At 41.3% G+C, this 22,991-nt stretch overlaps 1 protein-coding gene across 2 annotated transcripts in view; it reads right to left on the bottom strand.

The window, feature by feature from the left end:
- The window catches only part of LOC133549032 (sodium-dependent multivitamin transporter-like), an 80,332-nt gene that overhangs the window by 49,769 nt on the left and 7,572 nt on the right, over positions 1-22,991 (bottom strand). The window contains exons 1-3 of one of the 2 annotated variants that reach the window (XM_061894101.1): positions 12,164-12,302; positions 1,188-1,426; positions 882-1,103 (exon numbers count right to left, since the gene is read on the bottom strand). In XM_061894101.1, the coding sequence (XP_061750085.1) occupies positions 882-1,103; positions 1,188-1,313 (348 nt within the window). In that variant the 5' untranslated portion in view covers positions 1,314-1,426; positions 12,164-12,302. Of the gene's footprint in view, positions 1-881; positions 1,104-1,187; positions 1,427-12,163; positions 12,303-22,991 lie in introns of those variants that run through there. The other variant, XM_061894102.1, reaches the window with a different exon arrangement.

Genomic DNA, 22,991 nt, shown 5'->3' with positions numbered 1-22,991 from the left:
ATTGCAGTCTACACGTATCTCTTATGTGTGACTGCCATCATATTGCAGTCTACATGTATCTCTTATGTGTGACTGCCGTCATATTGCAGTCTACACGTATCTCTTATGTGTGACTGCCATCATATTGCAGTCTACATGTATCTCTTATGTGTGACTGCCGTCATATTGCAGTCTACACGTATCTCTTATGTGTGACTGCCATCATATTGCAGTCTACACGTATCTCTTATGTGTGACTGCCGTCGTATTGAAGTCTACACGTATCTCTTATGTGTGACTGCCATCATATTGCAGTCTACACATATCGTTTATGTGTGACTGCCATCATATGGCAGTCTACACGTATCTCTTATTTGTCACTGCCATCATATTGCAGTCTACACATATCTCTTATGTGTGACTGCCATCATATTGCAGTCTACGCGTATCTCTTATGTGTGACTGCCATCATATTGCAGTCTACATGTATCTCTTAAGTGTGACTGCCATCATATTGCAGTCTACACGTATCTCAAATGTGTGACTGCCATCATACTGCAGTCTACACGTATCTCTTATGTGTGACTGCCATCATACTGCAGTCTACATGTATCTCTTATGTGTGACTGCCATCATATTGCAGCCTACACGTATCTCTTATGTGTGAACGGCATCAAATTGCAGTCTACGCGTATCTCTTATGTGTGACTGCCATCTACTGGTCACACTTATCATAACACCATGTATCAAATAAAATAGCTTCGAGGTCGGTAAGCACAACCAGAATTATTACATACATTAGGCGCACCTGGTTTAAGGCGCACTGTCCATTTTTGAGAAAATGAAAGGATTTTAAGTGCGCCTTATAGTCGGGGAAAAATACGTTTTGTTTTGATCCTTACTTCATAGGCGCTGGAGAGCCGCAGTCGGTAGAAGACCGGTATAAAAACGTGCGCCGGGATGAGTAGACCCAAGAAGTAGGAGCAGCCCAGGAACCAGTACTGAGTCCCGAAGGTGTACACTTCGGACGGCGCGCCCAGAATCGCCACGGCCGACTGGAAGGTGGCGAGCAGAGACAAAGACACGGGAAGGCAGCTCATGGAGCGGTCGGCCATCAGGAACTCCTGTTGGGGGGGAAAAGATGTCAACGATAATGGGACTGAAACCTGACTTGCATCTTTTTTTTCCCCCCGCCGCCGCCGGCCCACCTGAGTGGTGCGTTGGCGTCCGCCGGAGAAGGCGTAAAAGAGGCCGATGCCGGCCGAGGCCACCAGCAGCAAGGCAAAGATGACGTAGTCCACCGTGGTGAAGTGCATATGGACTACTTCCCCCATCGTGACTCTGCAAGGGAGTCCCGGGCTGAGGTTTTTTGTGGAGGAGGCCCTTCTAGCGGCGGGCCCTCGAGGACGCTCACAACGCTACATGGGCCGTTGTGGGAGTTGGAAAGCTGGAGAAAGAGAAATAGGGATTAAAAAAACACTTTGGTACATTCAATGGGGGTCTGGCGGCAGACACTTTCTCATCTTCTTGCCAGTGGTGCAACTTGAATCCCTCCCTGTTATGATGTCTCCAAGGTTCCAAAAAATAGTCGAAAAAACGAAAAATAACAGAGCTGAGACCAGGTTTTTGTAATGTGAAAATGAAAATGGCGGGTGTGTTACCTCGGTGACGTCATCTCTAAAAGAGCAATAAACAGAAAGGCGTTTAATTTGCCAAAATTCACCCGTTTAGAGTTCGGAAATCGGTTAAAAAAATGCATGGTCTTTTTTCTGCACCATCAAGGTATATATTGACGCTTACATCGAGAGGAGCCAGATGAGGTGGTTCGGGCATCTGGTCAGGATGCCACCCGAACGCCTCCCTAGGGATGTGTTTAGGGCACGTCCAGCTGGTAGGAGGCCACGGGGAAGACCCAGGACACGTTGGAAAGACTATGTCTCCCGGCTGGCCTGGGAACGCCTCGGGATCCCCCGGGAAGAGCTAGACGAAGTGGCTGGAGATAGGGAAGTCTGGGCTTCCCTGCATAGGCTGCTGCCCCCGGGACCCGACCTCGGATAAGCGGAAGATGATGGATGGATGGATGGCATAGGTTTGGTGATAATGTTCCCCTTTAAAGCAAGAGCTTGGCTCTGTTTACTCTGAGGGTTAATCTCCAGGGCAAAGTCCGTGTCGTTAGTCCGCCATGATTATCAAGGCAAACGACGCCAGTGTGCATGCGCCTGACTTCCTGTTGCCTAAAATGCAGTTTTTCGGTAATTAAACAACAGACTTATTGTATTACTAACCGTTTAGAATTTTATCGCAAGTTATCATTATACCGTTTATTGTTACATCCTTCGTTCATTAAGAAGGTAAAAAAGTCAAAGGCGGTCACGGCGTGTTCTTGACGCAAATTTTGGTCAATTTTTTTAGGGCTTGACCGCAAATGACGAGGGCGGTCGCGGTTTTTCCCGAGCCCTGCATGTCCACTATCACCCACTCATCGGTTTTTTTAATCCCTATTTCTCTTTCTCCAGCTTTCCAACTCCCACAACGGCCCATGTAGCGTTGTGAGCGTCCTCGAGGGCCCGCCGCTAGAAGGGCCTCCTCCACAAAAAACCGATGAGTGGGTGATAGTGGACATGCAGGGCTCGGGAAAAACCGCGACCGCCCTCGTCATTTGCGGTCAAGCCCTAAAAAAATTGACCAAAATTTGCGTCAAGAACACGCCGTGACCGCCTTTGACTTTTTTACCTTCTTAATGAACGAAGGATGTAACAATAAACGGTATAATGATAACTTGCGATAAAATTCTAAACGGTTAGTAATACAATAAGTCTGTTGTTTAATTACCGAAAAACTGCATTTTAGGCAACAGGAAGTCAGGCGCATGCACACTGGCGTCGTTTGCCTTGATAATCATGGCGGACTAACGACACGGACTTTGCCCGGGAGATTAACCCTCAGAGTAAACAGAGCCAAGTTCTTGCTTTAAAGGGGAACATTATCACCAAACCTATGTAAGCGTCAATATATACCTTGATGGTGCAGAAAAAAGACCATGTATTTTTTTTAACCGATTTCCGAACTCTAAACGGGTGAATTTTGGCAAATTAAACGCCTTTCTGTTTATCGGTCTTTTAGAGATGACGTCACCGAGGTAACACACCCGCCATTTTCATTTTCACACTACAAACACCTGGTCTCAGCTCTGTTATTTTCCGTTTTTTCGACTATTTTTTGGAACCTTGGGAGACATCATGCCTCGTCGAGGGTGTAACAACACTAACAGGGAGGGATTCAAGTTGCACCACTGGCCCGAAGATGAGAAAGTGTCTGCCGCCGGACCCCCATCGAATGTACCAGAGTGTCTCCACATTTGACCGGCGATGCTAAGATAGACATGGCACAGAGATGTATGGATAACCTGCAGATGCATTTGCAACGATAAAGTCAAAGAAATCACAAAGGTGAGTTTTGTTGATGTTGTTGACTTATGTGCTAATCAGACATATTTGGTAACGGCACGACTGCCAGCTAATCGATGCTAACATGCTACCCTAATCGATGCTAACATGCTATTTACGCTAGCTGTATGTACATTTGAAACTAGATACCCACATTTAATGCGAAACAAACACTTACCAATCGACGGATTTAAGTTGCTGCAGTGTCACAAGATGCGAAAGTCCTGATCGTTTGGTCCGCACATTTTACCGGCGATGCTAATAAGGCAGCCATGCTATGGGCCACTTCATTAGGTACACCCACGCTATGGCCGAATAGCGTCAATAGCGCCTCCATACTCCAACCATCTGTTTCAATACACGCGTAATCTGTTGAATCGCTTAAGCCGCTGAAATCCGAGTTTGAATCCGAGCTAATGTCGCTATATCTTGCTGTGGTAACCGCCATGTTGTTTACATTGGCAGCACTGTATGACGTCACAGGGAAATGGACAGTGGTTTCGAAGATAGCGAAAATAAGGCACTTTAAAGCTTTATTTAGGGATATTCCGGGACCGGTAAAATTTTGAAAAAAACTTCAAAAAATACAACAAGCCACTGGGAACTGATTTTGATTGTTTTTAACCCTTTTGAAATTGTGATAATGTTCCCCTTCAACCACATTTTCCCTCACTTTCCGCCCTGCGTTTAAGTGCGCACTGCTGTGTTTGGATGGAGACACGGGAAGTGGACAATATTGAAGACACTTGTCCCCACACTAAAAGTACACAGAAAACTACCGTATTTCCTTGAATTGCCGCTGGGTATGTAGTATGCACCTGCCTAGAATTACTGCCGGGTCAAACTCGCTTCGCAAAATAATTAGCGCATGCTTAGTATTACCGCCGGCTCAAACTCGTCACGTCACGAGTGACACTTCCCCTGTCATCATTTTCAAAATGGAGGAATCTGATAACAATACCGGTAATTTGAAATCGCATAAAGGGAAGAAGATTAAGAGCTATTCAATAGGATTTAGGTCCAAGCTATTGAATATGCTAAAAAGAACAGTAAGCATCTATGTTTTATTAGTATACCGTAGCTGCGTGTGTCAAATACGAGTCATTAAATGACTCCCGCTTCCTGGTGGTAGAGGGCGCTAGTGATCCTTCTTGCGACTACTCGGCTGCAGAAGAAGTGACAACGAGTGACGTGATATGTGCTGGGATGGGGGGGGGGGGGGGGGGATGTAACACCACTACTCCTATGCTGGCTATGTAAACAACCGGGCTGAAATAAAGCATGTTCCAGTCCTAAATACCGAGTGTATTATTTATGCAACAACACTTCATGTTGGCAGCGGTGGGATAAAGAGATCACCCGCGGAGCAGAACAGGAGGGGGAGTTGCCCGAGGATAATTCTGTCGTCGCCCGCACGTGAGGAGCCGAGCTAACGCTCCCGTCCAAAAGCATAACCTAGTAACTCACTTCTAGAGATACTAGGTTTTTCTGTTGTATCTACGCAGTTATGTGGCGCGTAACAGCTTACTTACGGAAAAAATGACAATATCGCATACACTGACGTAAAGCATATCACCTAGTAACTCCGAAATTATTACTGAGTTACTGGGTTTTGCCTTTGGAAGGGAGAACTGATAGAAGCGGTCTGATAGCAGTTTTTGCAGGAGCAACATGCTTTGTATTTAACATGCGGGCAAGTTGTCTTTTTATGCGTAATGGCCAATTATGGAGATTAGATGATGGTGTCACCTGGAATAGAGATTGAATTTTGTGTGAAACACTAATAGTCATTCCATTCTGGATAGTGAATGTACTTTAGTGAAGTGAAGTGAATTATATTTAGATAGCACTTTTCTCAAGTGACTCAAAGCGCTTTACATAGTGACACCCAATATCTAAGTTACATTTAAACCAGTGTGGGTGGCACCGGGAGCAGGTGGGTAAAGTGTCTTGCCCAAGGACACAACGGCAGTGACTAGGATGGCGGAAGCGGGAATCGAACCTGCAACCCTCAAGTTGCTGGCACGGCCGCTCTACCAACCGAGCTCAACCAAAGGTGCCCTAAATCAATGTAATTCATGAGGCTGAAAATGTCTGGACGTTCCACTCTAAAGGTCCCGTTTCCCAGGCAACGCTCAGTCTAGTCCTCCTTGCATCCACCTTTATATTGTTATTTTTTTATTAAATACAACACCTGTGACGATTACATTCGCGTGACATTTAGTTGCAGTAAGACTTGAGGTTTCTTTCTTTTTTTTGGCATTTTGCCTATCGTTGTTAGAGACAACAAACCCCCCTTTTTTTCCAGATTGTAGAGATAAAAGTAAATCTAATAGGAGTCCATCGTGTTGCCTTCAAAGACCTCGAAAACAATTTCAAAAAACCCTTCATTAAAGTTTTATACACAGGCTGTAAGTACAAACCCCGTTTCCATACGAGTTGGAAAATTGTGTTTGATGTAAATATAAACGGAATAAAATGATTTGTAAATCATTTTCAACCCATATTTAGTTGAATATGCTACAAAGACAACATAATTGATGTTCTAACTCAGGGGTCGGGAACCTTTTTGGCTAAGAGAGCCAAAAAGCCAAATATTTTAAAATATATTTCCGTAAGAGCCGTATAATTATTTTTCAACACTGAACACAACAAAACACGTGCATTTTTAAGTAAGACCAACATTTCTAGAGTATAATAGGTTTCTTATTCTTTGTGATAACTTTGTTAGTCTGAGGCTAACTGTGGAGGGGGCGTGGCCTGCGGGCTTGCAGCGAACTGGGATGTGCCAGTACCGGCTTTGAAATCAGCGACAGGTGCGTAGATGGCCCAGCTGTCGCTCTGTTATAAGCAGCAGCCAGGAGGAGAGACAGGGTTGGGGCTGGAGCCAGAGCGCGAGTGAGACCGAAAGAGAAAAATACAATTGCTGGAAAGCAACTGAGAGACTTATTGAAGAATAAAACAATATCGTAACCCTGAAACAGGCTCTCATGTCGGTGCTTGGTGCTCCGAAGAACCCCCAGGAGGGCAAGCCCCACACTAACCAAAAATAAATAAATCATTTCTTACCATTAACGCAACTTCTTGAACAGGTGCGGTAGAAAACGGATGGATTAAAAATGCATGAGAATGTTTTATATTTTTAACATTATTTTTAACACTTTGATTACAAGTGGAAGTATTCATTACTTATCGTTTTAAGCAACGTCAGCTCAGGTTTATCCGAGAGCCAGATGCAGTCATCAAAGGAGCCACATCTGGCTCTAGAGCCATAGGTTCCCTAACTGATAAACATTTTTTTTGTTGCAAATAATAATTAACTTTAGAATTTGATGCCAGCAACACGTGACAAAAAAGTTGGGAAAGGTGGCAATAAAATACTGATAAAGTTGAGGAATGCTCATCAAACACTTATTTGGAACATCCCACAGGTGTGCAGGCTAATTGGGAACAGGTGGGTGCCATGATTGGGTATAAAAGCAGCTTCCATGAAATGCTAAGTCATTCACAAACAAGGATGGGGTGAGGGTCACCACTTTGTAAGCAAATTGTCGAACAGTTTTAGAACAACATTTCTCAACGAGCTATTGCAAGGAAATTTAGGGATTTTACCATCTACGGCCCGTGAAATCATCAAAAAGTTCAGAGAATCTGGAGAAATCAATCCACGTAAGCGATGATATTACGGACTTTTGACCCCTCAGGCGGTACTGCATCAAAAACCGACACCAGTGTGTAAAGGATATCACCACATGGGCTCAGGAACACTTCGTAAAACCACTGTCAGTAACTACAATTGGTCGCTACATCTGTAAGTGCAAGTTAAAACTCTATTATGCAAAGCCAAACCCATTTATCAACAACATCCTGAAACGCCGCCGGCTTGGCTGAGCCCCGGCTCACCTAAGATGGACTTATGCAAAGTGGAAAGGTGTTCTGTGGTTTGACGAGTCCACATTTCAAATTATATATGGAAACAGAGCACGTGGTGTCCTCCGGAACAAAGAAGAAAATAACCATTCGGATTGTTATAGGCGCAAAGTTGAAAAGCCAGCATGTGTGATGGTATGGGGGTGTATTAGTGCCCAAGGCATGGGTAACTTACACATCTGTGAAGGCACCATTAATGCTGAAAGGTCCATACAGGTTTTGGAGCAACATATGTTGTCATCCAAGCAACGTTATCATGGACGCCCCTGCTTATTTCAGCAAGACAAGTGTTACAACAGCGTGGCTTCGTAAAAAAAAGAGTGCGAGTACTTTCCTGGCCCGCCTGCAGTCCAGACCTGTCTCCCATGGAAAATGTGTGGCGCATTATGAAGCGTAAAATACGAGAGCGGAGACCTCGGACTGTTGAAGGACTGAAGCTCTACATAAAACAAGAATGGGAAAGAATTCCACTTTCAAAGCTTCAACAATTAGTTTCCTCAGTTCCCAAACGTTTATTTAGTGTCGTTAAAAGAAAAGGTGATGTAACACCGTGGTGAACATGCCCTTTCCCAACTACTTTGGCACGTGTTGCAGCCATGAAATTCTAAGTTAATTATTATTTGCCAAAAAAAATTAAGTTTATGAGTTTGAACATCAAATATGTTGTCTTTGTAGCATATTCAACTGAATATGGGTTGAAAATGATTTGCAAATCATTGTATTCCGTTTATATTTACATCTAACACAATTTCCCAAATCATATCGAAACAAGGTTTGTATATACTGTCAATTCCTAACTATGAGTCGCTACCTTTTTTCCCAACGCTTTGAATCCTGCGGCTCATAAACAGGACGCGACTTGTTTATGGGGTTTTCATCGCAAAAATGGCCAAAATTCAACAGTATTAATAACAGCCACTGACTATATAACTGTGTTGTTTTTTGTGCTGTGGCGCCATCTTTAGACCACGTAAATGAAGTACAGTTGGCAATTTTGAAATACATTGCTCCCATTAGCAGCAAGCTAATTATTACAAATAAGAATGCAAAAAAAGTACAAATAAAGTGTGTATGTTTTTTTACAAGTACCATTATCACTGGAGGACGAGGAATAGCTAAACATGCTTCACTACACAGCATAGGAGGATACAATAGCTCACCGGCGTCACAATGTAAACAAATGCCATGGGTGGATGTACACCTGACATCCACTGTAATGATACCAAGTACAAGAGCGTATTTAGTCAATACTACTATGATTACATCGATATTTGTTATCGCCACAAAATATTTTATTTAATTTAAATTCATATTATGTTCATAAAGTCAGTAAATACGTCCCTGGACACATGAGGACTTTGAATATGACCAATGTATGATCCTGTAACTACTTGGTATCGACATGATCCATACCTAAAAGTGTGGTATCACCCAAAACTAATGTCAAGTATCAAAGAAGAGAAGAATAAGTGATTATTACATTTTAACAGAAGTGTAGATAGAACATGTTCAAACAGAAAATAAGCAGATATCAACAGTAAATGAACAAGTGGATTAATGATACATTTTTTACAGTTTGTCCCTCACAATGTAGACAAAATAATAGGTAGATAAATTACACAATATGTTATAATATAATATAATAATATGATACATTTTTACAGTGCTTGTCTTGGCTCCAGGGTTGTCTCGATACCAATATTTTGGTACCAGAACCTAAATGTATTTCAATACTTTTAGATACTTTTCTTAATCAAGGTGACCACAAAAATGTCTTTATTGTCTTTATTGTAACAACAAATGTTAGTGTACATGAAACATGTGTTTATTATTGTCATTTAGTCCTTCAATAAAATGTTGAACATACTAGACAACTTGTCTTTTAGTAGGAAGTAAACAAACAAATATACACCTTATTTTATAAAGGACAAACTGTAAAAATGGACTATCAATTCACTTGTTCATTTACTGTTAATATCTGCTTATTTTCTGTTTTAACATGTTCTATCTACACTTCTGTTCAAATGTAATAATCACTTATTCTTCTCTTCTTTGATACTTGACATTAGTTTTGGATGATACCACACATTTAGGTGTGGATCATGTCGATACCAAGTAGTTACAGGATCATACATTGGTCATATTCAAAGTCCTCGTGTGTCCAGGGATGTATTTACTGACTTTATAAACATAATATGAATTAAAAAAATATTAATGTAATCATAGTAGTATCGACTAGGTACGCTCTTGTACTTGGTATCATTACAGTGGATGTCAGGTGTAGATCCACCCATGGCATTTGTTTACATTGTGACGGCGGTGAGCTAATGTATACTCCTACGGTGTGTAATGAAGCATGTTTAGATATTCCCCCTCCTCCAGTGATAATGATACTTGTAAAAAACTAAATTTATTTGCACTTAAGCAGCTCTTCCTGTGTTTTTTTCAGTGTTATAACTTCACCTTTATCTTGACTTTTTACACCAAAATGCGCCCAATCTCCCTTTTCTGTCTACACACTGTGTATGCTTGTAAGTACTCTGTATGTGTGCGCTGCCGAACATGCTCCTCTGCTCGTAAAAAAATACATTGGAAACCGGTACTTTGCAAACAGAGTATAGTACCAATTTTGAGTCATGAGTACGGCGATACTATACTAGTACCGGTATACCGTACAACCCTAAACTGGACAATTCACTCCATCCGACAGAAGATACAACTTTAGTCATGGTGACCTCCAGCCAGTTTTACTCATGCAGCTAAATAAAACAAAAGCAGGACATTTCAGAGGCCACGTTTCAGCAAACAAAAACCCAAATCTGGTTCTGTTATCGTAATAGAGACTATGTTATTCCTTCACTATTTCAATGTATGGGAGATTTATTTGTATTATTCCGTTTGACACCCCCCACTGTGCTCAGCGGAGGCAAAACTCTTATATTTCCCTGAAGCAACATCCCCCCCCTGCCATGTACTGGACATGCTGATGAAAAGCCAGCGGGTGCTGTTGAGAGGTAGACGTGGGAAAGTAGATTGAGAATCAATCATGTCGTCCTTGCCGTTGTAGGGCTGCACAAATAATCCCGTCGCAATCGCGGGTTTTGGCTGCCGCGATTAAACGACGGTGATTGTCGGCGATGTTAACATTTAAAAAGCGGGCCGCGTCGCATATCAAATCAAGCACTTTCACAATGCATTGCATAGTGTTGAAGCCGAGCGTCTTGTGGAGTGTTTTTGAACCTTTTTGGAGCCAAGGCACATTTTTGTTCATTGAAAAATGTATTGACTCATATTTGACACACGCAGCTACGGTATATTAATAAAACATAGCTGCTTACTGTTCTTTTTAGCATATTCAATAGCTTTGAGCTTAAATCCTACTGAATAGTTTCACCCGGCGGAAATCCTAAGGATATGCTAATTATTTTGCGAAACGAGTTTGACTCGGCGGAAATTCTAGACATGCGCTAATAAAAATAATATTTTGCGAAACGAGTTTGACCCGGCGTTGATCCGCATGCGCGGCATAGCTCGGTTGGTAGAGTGGCCGTGCCAGCAACTTGAGGGTTGCAGGTTCGATTCCCGCTTCCGCCATTCTAGTCACTGCCGCTGTGTCCTTGGGCAAGGCACTTTACCCACCTGCTCCCAGTGCCACCCACACTGGTTTAAATGTAACTTAGATATCATCAATCAATCAATCAATGTTTACTTATATAGCCCAAAATCACTAGTGTCTCAAAGGGCTGCACAAACCACTACGACATCCTCGGTAGGCCCACATAAGGGCAAGGAAAAAAGATATTGGGTTTCACTATGTAAAGCGCTTTGAGTCACTAGAGAAAAGCGCTATATAAATATAATTCACTTCACTTCACTAATTATTCGGCAAAACGAGTTTGACCCGGCAGTAATTCTAGTCAGGCGCATACTATATACCTCATACGGTACATTTTTAATGGCTTTCATTAAAAAATATATGCATCATAGCATATAATGTGATGATGTCATATAGACCACGCCCCCCACCACCACCAATCTAAGCACAGTATCTTCAGTGCCATTGTCCAACGTTCTGGATAATTCCTTTTATTTAAAAAAAAAAACTATTAAGTCTGTGTTTGAATAAGGATTTTCATAATTGAATTTGATTCCTGACATTTTTTTCTATTTAAAAAAAAAAAAAAAAAATCAAAAGGTCTCAGCAATAGGAATGGAAAAAAAGGATTATGACGGAAATACAAGATTTTTGATGAGAAGAGACAAGGGAAATCTATGAGTCACCTTTAAATGGAAATGGTGTGTGTGTGTGTGTGTGTGTGTGTGTCTTCACACAAAAGATTACAAGGTCACGCAGCAGCACACGGTTGCCTGGCAACACAGGGACAATAGTTGTCCATTTCCAGCAGGGGGCTGAACATGTGGTGTGTTTTCTGCAGGCTACCTAAAAAACATGGACATCTTTTTATGCAGGATGAAAGAGGCGTACTTGACAGATATATCAAAGTAAACAGCTGGCAAGAAACAGCAATGCACACACGTATGTATCCTCATCCATCTTTTATCCAACTGCTTCCAGGCATGACCATGCAAAACACATTGAAAAGTAGTTTCTGGACCATAAAGCGCACCCCTGATGAGTGGGTATATTCAGGTCTGTTTTCAAACAAAAGGCGCACCGCATTAAAGGAGTCATATTATTATGATTATTTTCTAAATGTATAAGACTTCCTTGTGGTCTACATAACATGTAATGGTGCTTCTTTGCTCAAAATGTTGCATGAATGTTTTACACATAATCTTCAACTCACTTTCTGACAGTCTCTTGAGGATTCACCGTCTTTTTTACGTGCCTCCTCTTGGACAGCCTCTTCTCCTTGTTGTAGCGGTGTAGCGTGCAAGGACGGGAGTGGAAGAAGTGTCAAAAGATGGCGCTAACTGTTTCAATGACATTCAGACGTCAATCAATAACGGAGCAGCATCTCCTCATCCGTGGCAACAACAACGCCCGAAATGTGTCCCGTAACCGGAACTCTCTAATGACTAAAGTTCCTTGGGTGAATAATGTCAAGTCACTATACCGGTATGTTTTAGTGCTTTCATGGGGAGTTTACTGACAGACATAAGTAAGAACTTTATACTACTTTATATTAGAAATGGCAACAGTGGAGGATGAATGTCTCATAACAAGAAGATAGAGAAAAAGATGATTATCCACTATGGGGTCGGCATAGACTACAAAGACGGACGTGCGCAATTTTTCAGGACTTATGCAGATCCCAAATACAGATCAGCAGGTACCAGAATGTAAGAAAAGTTGCTTTTGCATAATATTGCGAAACAAAACAGCAGATAATATGTCTTACCTTATACACACAGCATAATAATACTCCTATGTTGAAGCACAGAGCAATCCATCAAGCGGTGTGGCTTCATAGCTTACCAAAGTCCTACTAAAACATTTTGATGGATTTTTGAGCAACATGTGTAATGTTCTGTATTTTCAATGGAACATATAAAATGTTGGGTGTTGTTTACTTGAGTCATATTGCAGTCTACACGTATCTCTTATGTGTGACTGCCATCATATTGCAATCTACATGTATTTCTTATGTGTGACTGCCATCATATTGCAGTCTACATCTATCTCTTATGTGTGACTCCCATCATGTAGCAGTCTACACGTATCTCTTATGTGTGACTACCATCATATTGCAGTCAGCACGTATCTCTTGTGTGACTGCCATCATATTGCAGCCTACACGTATCTCTTATGTGTGACTGCCATCATATTGCAGTCTACACCCATCTCTTATGTGTGAAAGCCATCATATTGCAGTCTACAAGTATCTCTTATGTGTGACTGCCATCGTATTGTAGTCTACACCTATCTCTTATGTGTGACTGCCATCATATTACAATCTACACATATCTCTTATGTGTGACTGCCATCATATTGTAGTCTACACCTATCTCTTATGTGTGACTGCCATCATATTGCAGTCTACACATATCTCTTTTGTGTGACTGCCATCATATTGTAGTCTACACCTATCTCTTATGTGTGACTTCCATCATATTGCAGCCTACAATTATCTCTTATGTGTGACTGCCATCATATAGCAGTTTACACTTATCTCTTATGTGTGACTGCCATCATATTGCAGTCTACACCCATCTCTTACGTGTGAAAGCCATTATAATGCAGTCTACAAGTATCTCTTATGTGTGACTGCCATCATATTGTAGTCTAAACGTATCTCTTATGTGGGACTGCCATCATATTGTAGTCTACGCCTATCTCTTATGTGTGACTGCCATCATATTGCAGTTTACACTTATCTCTTATGTGTGAAAGCCATCATATTGCAGTCTACAAGTATCTCTTATGTGTGACTGCCATCGTATTGTAGTCTACACCTATCTCTTATGTGTGACTGCCATCATATTACAATCTACACGTATCTCTTATGTGTGACTGCCATCATATTGCAGTCTTCACCCATCTCTTATGTGTGAAAGCCATCATATTGCAGTCTACAAGTATCTCTTATGTGTGACTGCCATCGTATTGTAGTCTACACCTATCTCTTATGTGTGACTGCCATCATATTACAATCTACACATATCTCTTATGTGTGACTGCCATCATATTGTAGTCTACACCTATCTCTTATGTGTGACTGCCATCATATTGCAGTTTACAAGTATCTCTTATGTTTGACTGCCATCATATAGCAGTCTACACATATCTCTTATGTGGGACTGCCATCATATTGTAGTCTACACCTATCTCTTATGTGTGACTGCCATCCTATTGCAGTTTACACTTATCTCTTATGTGTGACTGCCATCATATTGTAGTCTACACCTATCTCTTATGTGTGACTGCCATCATATTGTAGTCTACACCTATCTCTTATGTGTGACTGCCATCATATTGCAGTCCACATCTATCTCTTATGTGTGACTGCCATCATATTGTAGTCCACACCTATCTCTTATGTGTGACTGCCATCATATTGTAGTCCACACCTATCCGTCATGTGTGACTGCCATCATATTGTAGTCTAGGCGTATCGCTTATGTGTGACTGCCATCTACTGGTCACACTTATCATTACCCATTACACCATGTACCAAATAAAACAGCTTCGAGGTCGGTAAGCACAACCAGAATTATCCCGTACAATAGGTTATAAGGCGCACTGTTGATTTTTGAGAAATTGAAAGGATTTTAAGTGAAATGAAGAATATATACCCGTAGAAACGCTATAAATGGCTATTAGACGGAAGGGTACTTTCGGTTGAAAGCAGTAAAGGAAAGAAACACCGTATACGTGCAGTGAGCAAACTCGTTATATAGCCATAGCACAAACAATAACACATATTAAATGTCTCTAAAACTATTTGCATTATGGCCGTTTGCAAAGAAAAATCTATAAATTAGCCGCACTTCTTCATAAGTCGCAGGGTTCAAAGCGTAGGAAAAAAGTAGTTTACGATCGTCAGTCAGCTTTACACTCGCTTTACTCAATATAGATGGATTCCATTGCACCGTACGCCAGATTACAGTACTCACTTCTAGCCAGGAGGATCCTCATAACATCATTGCTATATAAAACGAGACCACAAAGTGGAAAAACATTGTCACATCCTGGGTCATTTTACTTAGAAGTGGGTTTTATTTAATGGGCTGAAACCGCAGGCAGGTGTTCTGCAAAAAACCTGGGGTCAATTTCAGGGTCACAGCACATATAGCAGCGGCCATTAGCCGTGTTGTTAGCATTCCGTGTTCCCCAACTGTCATCCCGCACGTTAAAGTCTGGCCAACGTCCTTTGTTTTTCATGTCAAAGATGAAGGACTCCAACACGGACGGCTGCTGACACGTCTAGTTGTTGTCTGCTGATATGGGCTCATGTCCCAATGTGGAGATAAGTTGTTGATGAGGCAGGGCTCCAAAAGTCCTTCTGCCAAAAGTTGATTGCGGCATCAAGATTAGCAGCCACATTCTTTCTTAGCATTGTGCATTCACCCTTAACCCGGAAACCACCTTTAAACCGTCGCCACAACGTAGTAAAAGAAGAGAATACACTGCGAAAAGTCAGTGTTCAAAATACAAAAACCAAAAAAAATACAAAAGTTAGGGACATTTTATTTGAACTAAGCAAAATGATCTAGAACAACAACATTTAGCTTGTCAAGACTTTTCAAAAGAAGTCAAATTATATGTTGAAAAATATTCTTGGATTAAATAAATGCTAGTGCCAGTATGTTGACATAATGATATAACATGACATCATCGCGCCAAATGTGTGCTCTTTCAGTCAATTAGTGCGAAAGGAATATATATATATATATATATATATATATATATATATATATATATATATATATATATATATATATACACACACACTTCGGGGGCTTCACGGTGGCAGAGGGGTTAGTGCATCTGCCTCACAATACGAAGTTCCTGGGTTCAAGTCCAGGCTCAGGATCTTTCTGTGTGGAGTTTGCATGTTCTCCCCGTGAATGCGTGGGTTCCCTCCAGGTACTCCGGCTTCCTCCCACTTCCAAAGACATGCACCTGGGGATAGGTTGATTGGCAACACTAAATTGGCCCTAGTGTGTGAATGTGAGTGTGAATGTTGTCTGTCTATCTGTGTTGGCCCTGCGATGAGGTGGCGACTTGTCCAGGGTGTACCCCGCCTTCTGCCCGATTGTAGCTGAGATAGGCGCCGGCGCCCCCCACCACCCCAAAAGGGAATAAGCGGTAGAAAATGGATGGATGAATGGACATACACACACTAGTATGTGTATATATGTTTATATATAAGTGTGTGTATATATATATATACACACATACATACATATATATATATGTATGTATGTGTATATATATACACATATATACACACACTTATATATATACATATATATATATATACATACTAGTATACATACAAATATACACATACATACATATATTTACATACATACATACATGTATACGCACATATATAAACACAAATATATATTTATATATACATATATTTACATACATATATACATACATGTATACATTTATATGCACATATATAAACACAAATATATATTTATACATACATATATACATATATTTATATACATACATATATACACAAATATATATATATTAGGGATGCACCGATTAATCGGTAACCGAATATATTCGGCCGAATATGGCAAAAAAAGCCCCATTCGGCCTTCGGTGGAATGAGTTAAAAACAAGGCCGAATAGTGGCGTGTGACGCAATTTTTTGACGCGGTTTTCTTCCTCGGGGGCGCTAGAGCGCAATTTTGAGGTTTGGTTTTTTTATTAGATCGCAATTTTCGCCAGTCCTGATGTGTGTTGGTGAGTTTTGAAGCATGTTAAGGGGCTCAAATTACAGCTCAAAGAGGCGGCGGAATAGTAATAAAGAATAATAATAAAACCTTAGAAATTTAATAGGGTCCTCAGTCCCAAAGGGACGTCGGTCCCTAACAAGTAAAAGACTAACATAAAATCTGCTTAGTGAGAAGAATGATCTCATCAGAGAAAAAATAAGCAAATATCAGCCTTATCTGAGATATTTCAGTTGAAAAAGATGCAATTTTGAGACTAGTTATTAATGACAAAATACTCACCTATGACTATTTCTTTTGGAATGCAGGTGCACTTTGTCATGGCTGGATCAGGACTATTTTCTAGTCATGCTAATCTTTGTGTTGCTAAGATGCTTAGAGGATATTTGCTCAGTGTTTGATTATTACTTGCTTAATCTTCAACAAAATGTGCCTGTTATAAATCACACAAGTGGGGGAAATCACAACAGTTTGGCAATCTTTGCAAAAATTTCCCAAAATATCATCGAAGGCCCGGGAGGAAGTAGTGACTTCTGTGTGACGACAAAAAAAAAGTTGTAAAGCTAAGCTGGAATTTAAGCAAGGCAACCGCCCTCGTCATTCGCCGTCATGCCCTAAAAAAATTGACCAGCATCGGAAGCAAAAACATGGCGTTGACTTTTTACATGTTAAAGAACGAGGGATGTAACAATAAACAGAATTAAAGCTGCAAGCAGCGTTGGTCGGATCCGCCTTTGGCTGCTGCCGCCGCTACTCAAGCCCTGGTCTGAGTCAGACCAACATAGAGGTTTTTATTTCATGTCTATACGACATTTCTAACAGAAGTTACATGCAGTTTTGTCTGGGTTTTTTCCTAGGGGGCGCTAGAGCGCAATTTTGATTTTTAGGGTTTGTTTTTTTATTAGATGGCAATTTTCGCCAGTCCTGATGTGTGTGCAAAATTTGGTGAGTTTTAAAGCATGGTAAGGGGGTCAAATTACAGATCGGCGTTTCTGGATGTTGTTGATAAATTGCTTTCGCTTTGTATAGTAGAGCTTTAACTTGCACTTTGAAGCATTTTAAAGGGGTCAAATTACAGCTCAAAGAGGCAAAAATTAAATTTTTTAGGTAACTTTGCGCAGGGGTTCTTTGAAGGCTTGTAAAATCAAAACCGGAGCAGTAATCAAAACTCTGTTCAATACTTTTAATCAGAAGGGTTCAATCTCTCTCCTGTGCGAGTTTGAAGCCGAAACGACAAACGAGCTCAGAGGAGATAACTTTTGAAAAAAGGTGACGGGTGTTTACAAAACTTTTATTTTGAAGGGGTAATTTTTAACTTCCTGTTGAATTTTGCTGAAGGATGTCGATAATTAAAATGTAGGTCTAAGTGAGACCTACATACAAGTTTTTGTTTCATGTCTTTCCGGCATTCCCACCGGAAGTTACAAGCAGTTTTGTCTGTGTTTTCTTCCTCGAAGCAGTTTTTGCTGTGTTTTGATCAAAAATTGCGCTAGAGCGCAATTTTGAGTTTTTTTTTTTTTTTTTCATTAAATCGCAATTTTTGCCAGTCCTGATGTGTGTGCCAAGTTTGGTGAGTTTTGAAGCATTTTAAGTGGGTCAAATTTCAGCTCAAAGAGGCAAAAATGGAATTTTTTGCAAAAATTTTGTTTTGAAGGGGTTTTTTTTTTCCAACTTCCTGTTGATTTTTGCCCTAGAAGGTAGAATTATGAAATGTAGGTCTAAGTTAGACCTACGTGACAGTTTTTGTTTCATGTCTGTACAACATTCCTAACGGAAGTTACAAGCAGTTTGTTTTTCTTTCCTTCCTAGGGGGCGCTAGCGCGCAACACAACAAAAGGTAGGATCTAACAAATGTATTAACAAAAAAGGTGAGCTCTGAACAAAAACACTGGAGCTAATAAAAAGGGAAACAAAAGACGCTAGCGTGAGCGCTAGGAAAAATAAAGAACTAAGACTTGGCGTGAAGGCGTAAAAAGTAAAAACAAAGTTGATTAGCATGTGAGCTAAAGATGACTAGGTGGCTGAGCTAATGAGCTAGCGAGAAAAGCATACCTGACGTTACGTTGCGTGAAAACCAACTAGAGTCCCAGAAGGAATAAACAGAAGAGGCTGGCTTATGAAGGGAAGGTGATTAGCAGAGAACAGGTGTGCAGGAACCGGGAGTTACAGCTGAAACTAATAAGTAACCATGGTGATGGACTAAACGGGAAATAAACGGATCAAACGGAGAATGAGAACAAAGATGGAAAAACAAACAATAATATTTGAAGATCCAGGTCACGGATCGCAACAAATATATTTAATGAAGGTGCTTGCAACGTCCTGGGCCAATCTTCCAAATATCCCCCCGTGCCATAATATCACATAATCAGCTTGACCCTCGGCCCACATTCGTGCAAATGTCTCATTAAAGACAATAAGGCGACTGACAAAGAAGCTCCGATTGGTCCCTTGAGATACTAGGTTTTTCCGTTGTATCTACGCGGTTATGTGGTAGTTGCTAGGTCCTGCCATGCGCGTAACTGCTTACTTACGGAACAAATTACAATATCGCATACACCAGGGGTGCCCGTTACGTCGATCGCGAGTTACCAGTCGACCGCGGGGGGTGTGTCAGTCGATCTCGAGCCAGGCTTTTAAAAAAAATAGACCTAAAAATGAGTGATCATCAATCTTCACCAAGACGTCACTTAAATGACATTCACGGTACCGGAGGGTCTTGTGAGATGACGCTGGCTGCTGCAAGATCATTATTATGAAAATATGACCGAGAGGAAGGCGAGAAACACTTTTTATTTCAACAGACTCTCGCACCGTCAAAACTCTAAAGGCCGACTGCACATTTCCTATCTTCACAATAAAAGCCCTGCTTCATGCTGCCTGCGCTAACTAAATACAAAGTCTTGGAAAACTGGCATGCACAAGCGATCCCTCAGAAAACTGGCGTGCACATCACTTGTGCACGCCAGCTTTCCGAGACTCTTATTTAGTTAGCGCAGGCAGCATGAAGCAGGGCTTTTATTGTGAAGATAGGAAATGTGCAGTCGGCCTTTAGAGTTTTGACGGAAGGGACGGCGCGAAAGTCTGTTGAAATAAAAAGTGTTTCTCGCCTTCCTCTCGGTCATATTTTCATAATAATGATCTTGCAGCAGCCAGCGTCATCTCACAAGACCCTCCGGTACCGTGAATGTCATTTAAGTGACGTCTTGGTGAAGATTGATGATCACTAATTTTTTAGGTCTATTTTTTTTAAAAGCCTGGCTGGAGATCGACTGACACACCCCCCGCGGTCGACTGGTAGCTCGCGATCGAAGTAATGGGCACCCCTGATCTAGATCTCATACATGAACACTATTTTTATCTAAATTGACAAAAAAGTCAGTTACATTTTATGGCCATCAGGTGGCATCTTTACACACTCATATACACTACATCCTGCCTGGAAATAAAACAATGATTGCCTTGGTGTCCTCAAATAATGAGCGCTACTTTCCGGCAACACTTGCCTTGAGGCGGAGTTTGGTGGTAGCAGGGGTGTATTATGTAGCCCGGAAAAGTTAGGGATGCATGGGATTCTGGGTATTTGTTCTGTTGTGTTTATGTTGTGTTACAGTGCGGATGTTCTGCCAAAATGTGTTGTTTGGTGTGGGTTCACAGTGTGGCGCATGTTAGTAAGTGTTAAAGTTGTTTATATTACAACCCTCGGTGTAATCTGTATGGCTGGTGAGCAAGTATGCCTTGCAGTCACTTACGTGACCGGCCGGCACGCAGATAGCATGGTGCAAAAGCTGGCGCGACGACATGTTTTGTTTTGTCCGGGTGAAAAACGGAGAAAGTGTACCCCGAATGATGAAACTGAAATACGGAAACCTCCCGGAAAAATCGGCAAGCATGCAGCTGAACGACATCAGAGTGATCAAAGACCACATCAGAGTGATCAAAGACCACATCAGAGTGATCAAAGACCACATCAGAGTGATCAAAGACCCCTGACTTAAACAGGAAAATAGCATTTATGTCCAAATGTATTGGTTTTCTTTAGGGTTGTACGGATTTTTGAATCAAAAACAGTACTATACTGAAAAGTACCAGTTCCCCATTTATTCAGTTATTTATTTTCAACGGGCATGACTGTCATGTTCAAACTCTGATGACATTTATTAAACGGGACGAGAACCAAAAGAATCAAACAGAGACAGAATTCAATTTGGCTCAGTGAGGAAAAACCTGGACATCTGTACCCTTGCACGGTGTCATCACACTCTGCCAAAAGATTGCACGCCTCCTTTTATGTAGACCTTCCCTGACCACATGGCAACAGCTGCTTCCAAAGGGGACGAGGTCGTAAACAACCATCGCCTTTGATTACTAAACAGTTCAAAAGAAAAAGGTCGGTTAAAAAAAAGAGATCGTAAAAGAGTTCAAGAAAGAAGTTTGTAAAACAGTTTTAAAAAAGCGGTGCCTGGAGGGGAGTCGGGCCCTGCTTCCTCTCCGCTTTGTAGTTCTTGGGTCACGACTGATTGATTGAAACTTTTATTAGTAGATTGCACAATACAGTACATATTCCGTACAATTGACCACTAAATGGTAACACCCGAACACATTTTTCAACTTGTTTAGGTCGGGGTCCACGTTAATCAATTCATGGTAATGCCAATATCTTTCTGTTGATTACAATACATGAAAGAAACAAACACCTTCATGTTGCTTCCCCCCCTACACAGTGGACTTTTCTTCTTGGTGGGTTCAAAGACAGCTTTTGCTCATTTCAACACAAAGTTTTTGTGATAACTTAAGATAAAATTATTCTAACAGTGACTGGTTTTAGGAGCAGAGGAGCATGTTGGGCAGCGCACACACACAGAGTACTTACAAGCAGACACGGTGTGTGGACAGAAAAGGGAGAATGGACGCATTTTGGTGTAAAAAGTCAAGATAAAAGGTGAAGTTATAACACTGAAACACCACATGCCGGATTTTTTCAATGGAAAAAAAATGTACTTTGACTGAAGAAGGTTGAAAAACACTAAATGAAATAGTTCTTAAGCACTTAAGATGCATTTAGAAGTCGATGGGAAAACTAGAGCCATTAAAAATTCAGGCTTGTCAAAACGTGGACTATGGGGTTTGTTTTTCCGGAAGGCAAAGAAGACGTGAATGCAAGTACATATTTTATTTTAACACTAACAAACTACAAGAAAGGAAGCAAAACAAAAGGCGCGCACAATGGCGGAGAACAAACGTGACTATCCATCCATCCATTTTCTACAGCTTATTCCCTTTTGGGGGCGCTGGCGCCTCTCTCAGCTACAATCGGGCGGAAGGCGGAGTACACCCTGGACAAGTCGCCGCCTCATCGCAGGGCCAACACAGATAGACAGACAACATTGACTAATGAAAACAAAAAGTAGCACAAAGGCAGAACTATGGGCAAAAGGGAAAAACTCAATAACTGTGACATAAAAACCAAAAACTTACGTGGCATGGGCAGGAGGGAAACTAAGGACGGTATGAGTGACAGGCAGGGCATGGCATGAAGTAGAGGTAGCACACGGCATGACGTGGGTAAAGGTAAAGTCGCCAGCCTGACTGCCTGGCATAGCTCGGTTGGTAGAGTGGCCGTGCCAGCAACTTGAGGGTTGCAGGTTCGATTCCCGCTTCCGCCATCCTAGTCACTGCCGTTGTGTCCTTGGGCAAGACACTTTACCCACCTGCTCCCAGTGCCACCCACACTGGTTTAAATGTAACTTAGATATTGGGTTTCACTATGTAAAGCGCTTTGAGTCACTAGAGAAAAAGCGCTATATAAATATAATTGACAATTCACAAGTTGCAATTTCCTGAAGCAGGAATTGTTGCGGGGTAGCCAGAAAAATCACTTTTTTAACCCACAAAGTAGGAGAACAAAACGTTGATTAGATGGCAGATATATATATTTGCAAGGCCATTTTCAAGAGGGATATTTAAAGAGAAACTACATCTTGTGAGACCACGTCGGCCATGAAATGGGGAAATGATTGCCATTTCCACTGGAACGCTATATAAATATAATTCACTTCACTTCACTTACCTGGAAATTACAGGTTTAAATAATGCTGTGGTGATTAGTGACAGGTGTGCGACAGGTGCGTGACATAAGGACAGGTGAAAACTAATGGGTAGTCATGGAAACAAAACAAACAAGGAAGTGCAAAAACAGGAACTGAGTGTCCAAAAACAAAACCGAACATGACTAAAACAAAACATGATCAC

This window comes from Nerophis ophidion, linkage group LG03, assembly GCF_033978795.1.
Source record: "Nerophis ophidion isolate RoL-2023_Sa linkage group LG03, RoL_Noph_v1.0, whole genome shotgun sequence".
NCBI lineage: Eukaryota > Metazoa > Chordata > Actinopteri > Syngnathiformes > Syngnathidae > Nerophis > Nerophis ophidion.
This window is presented reverse-complemented; position numbering and strand designations above follow the sequence as displayed.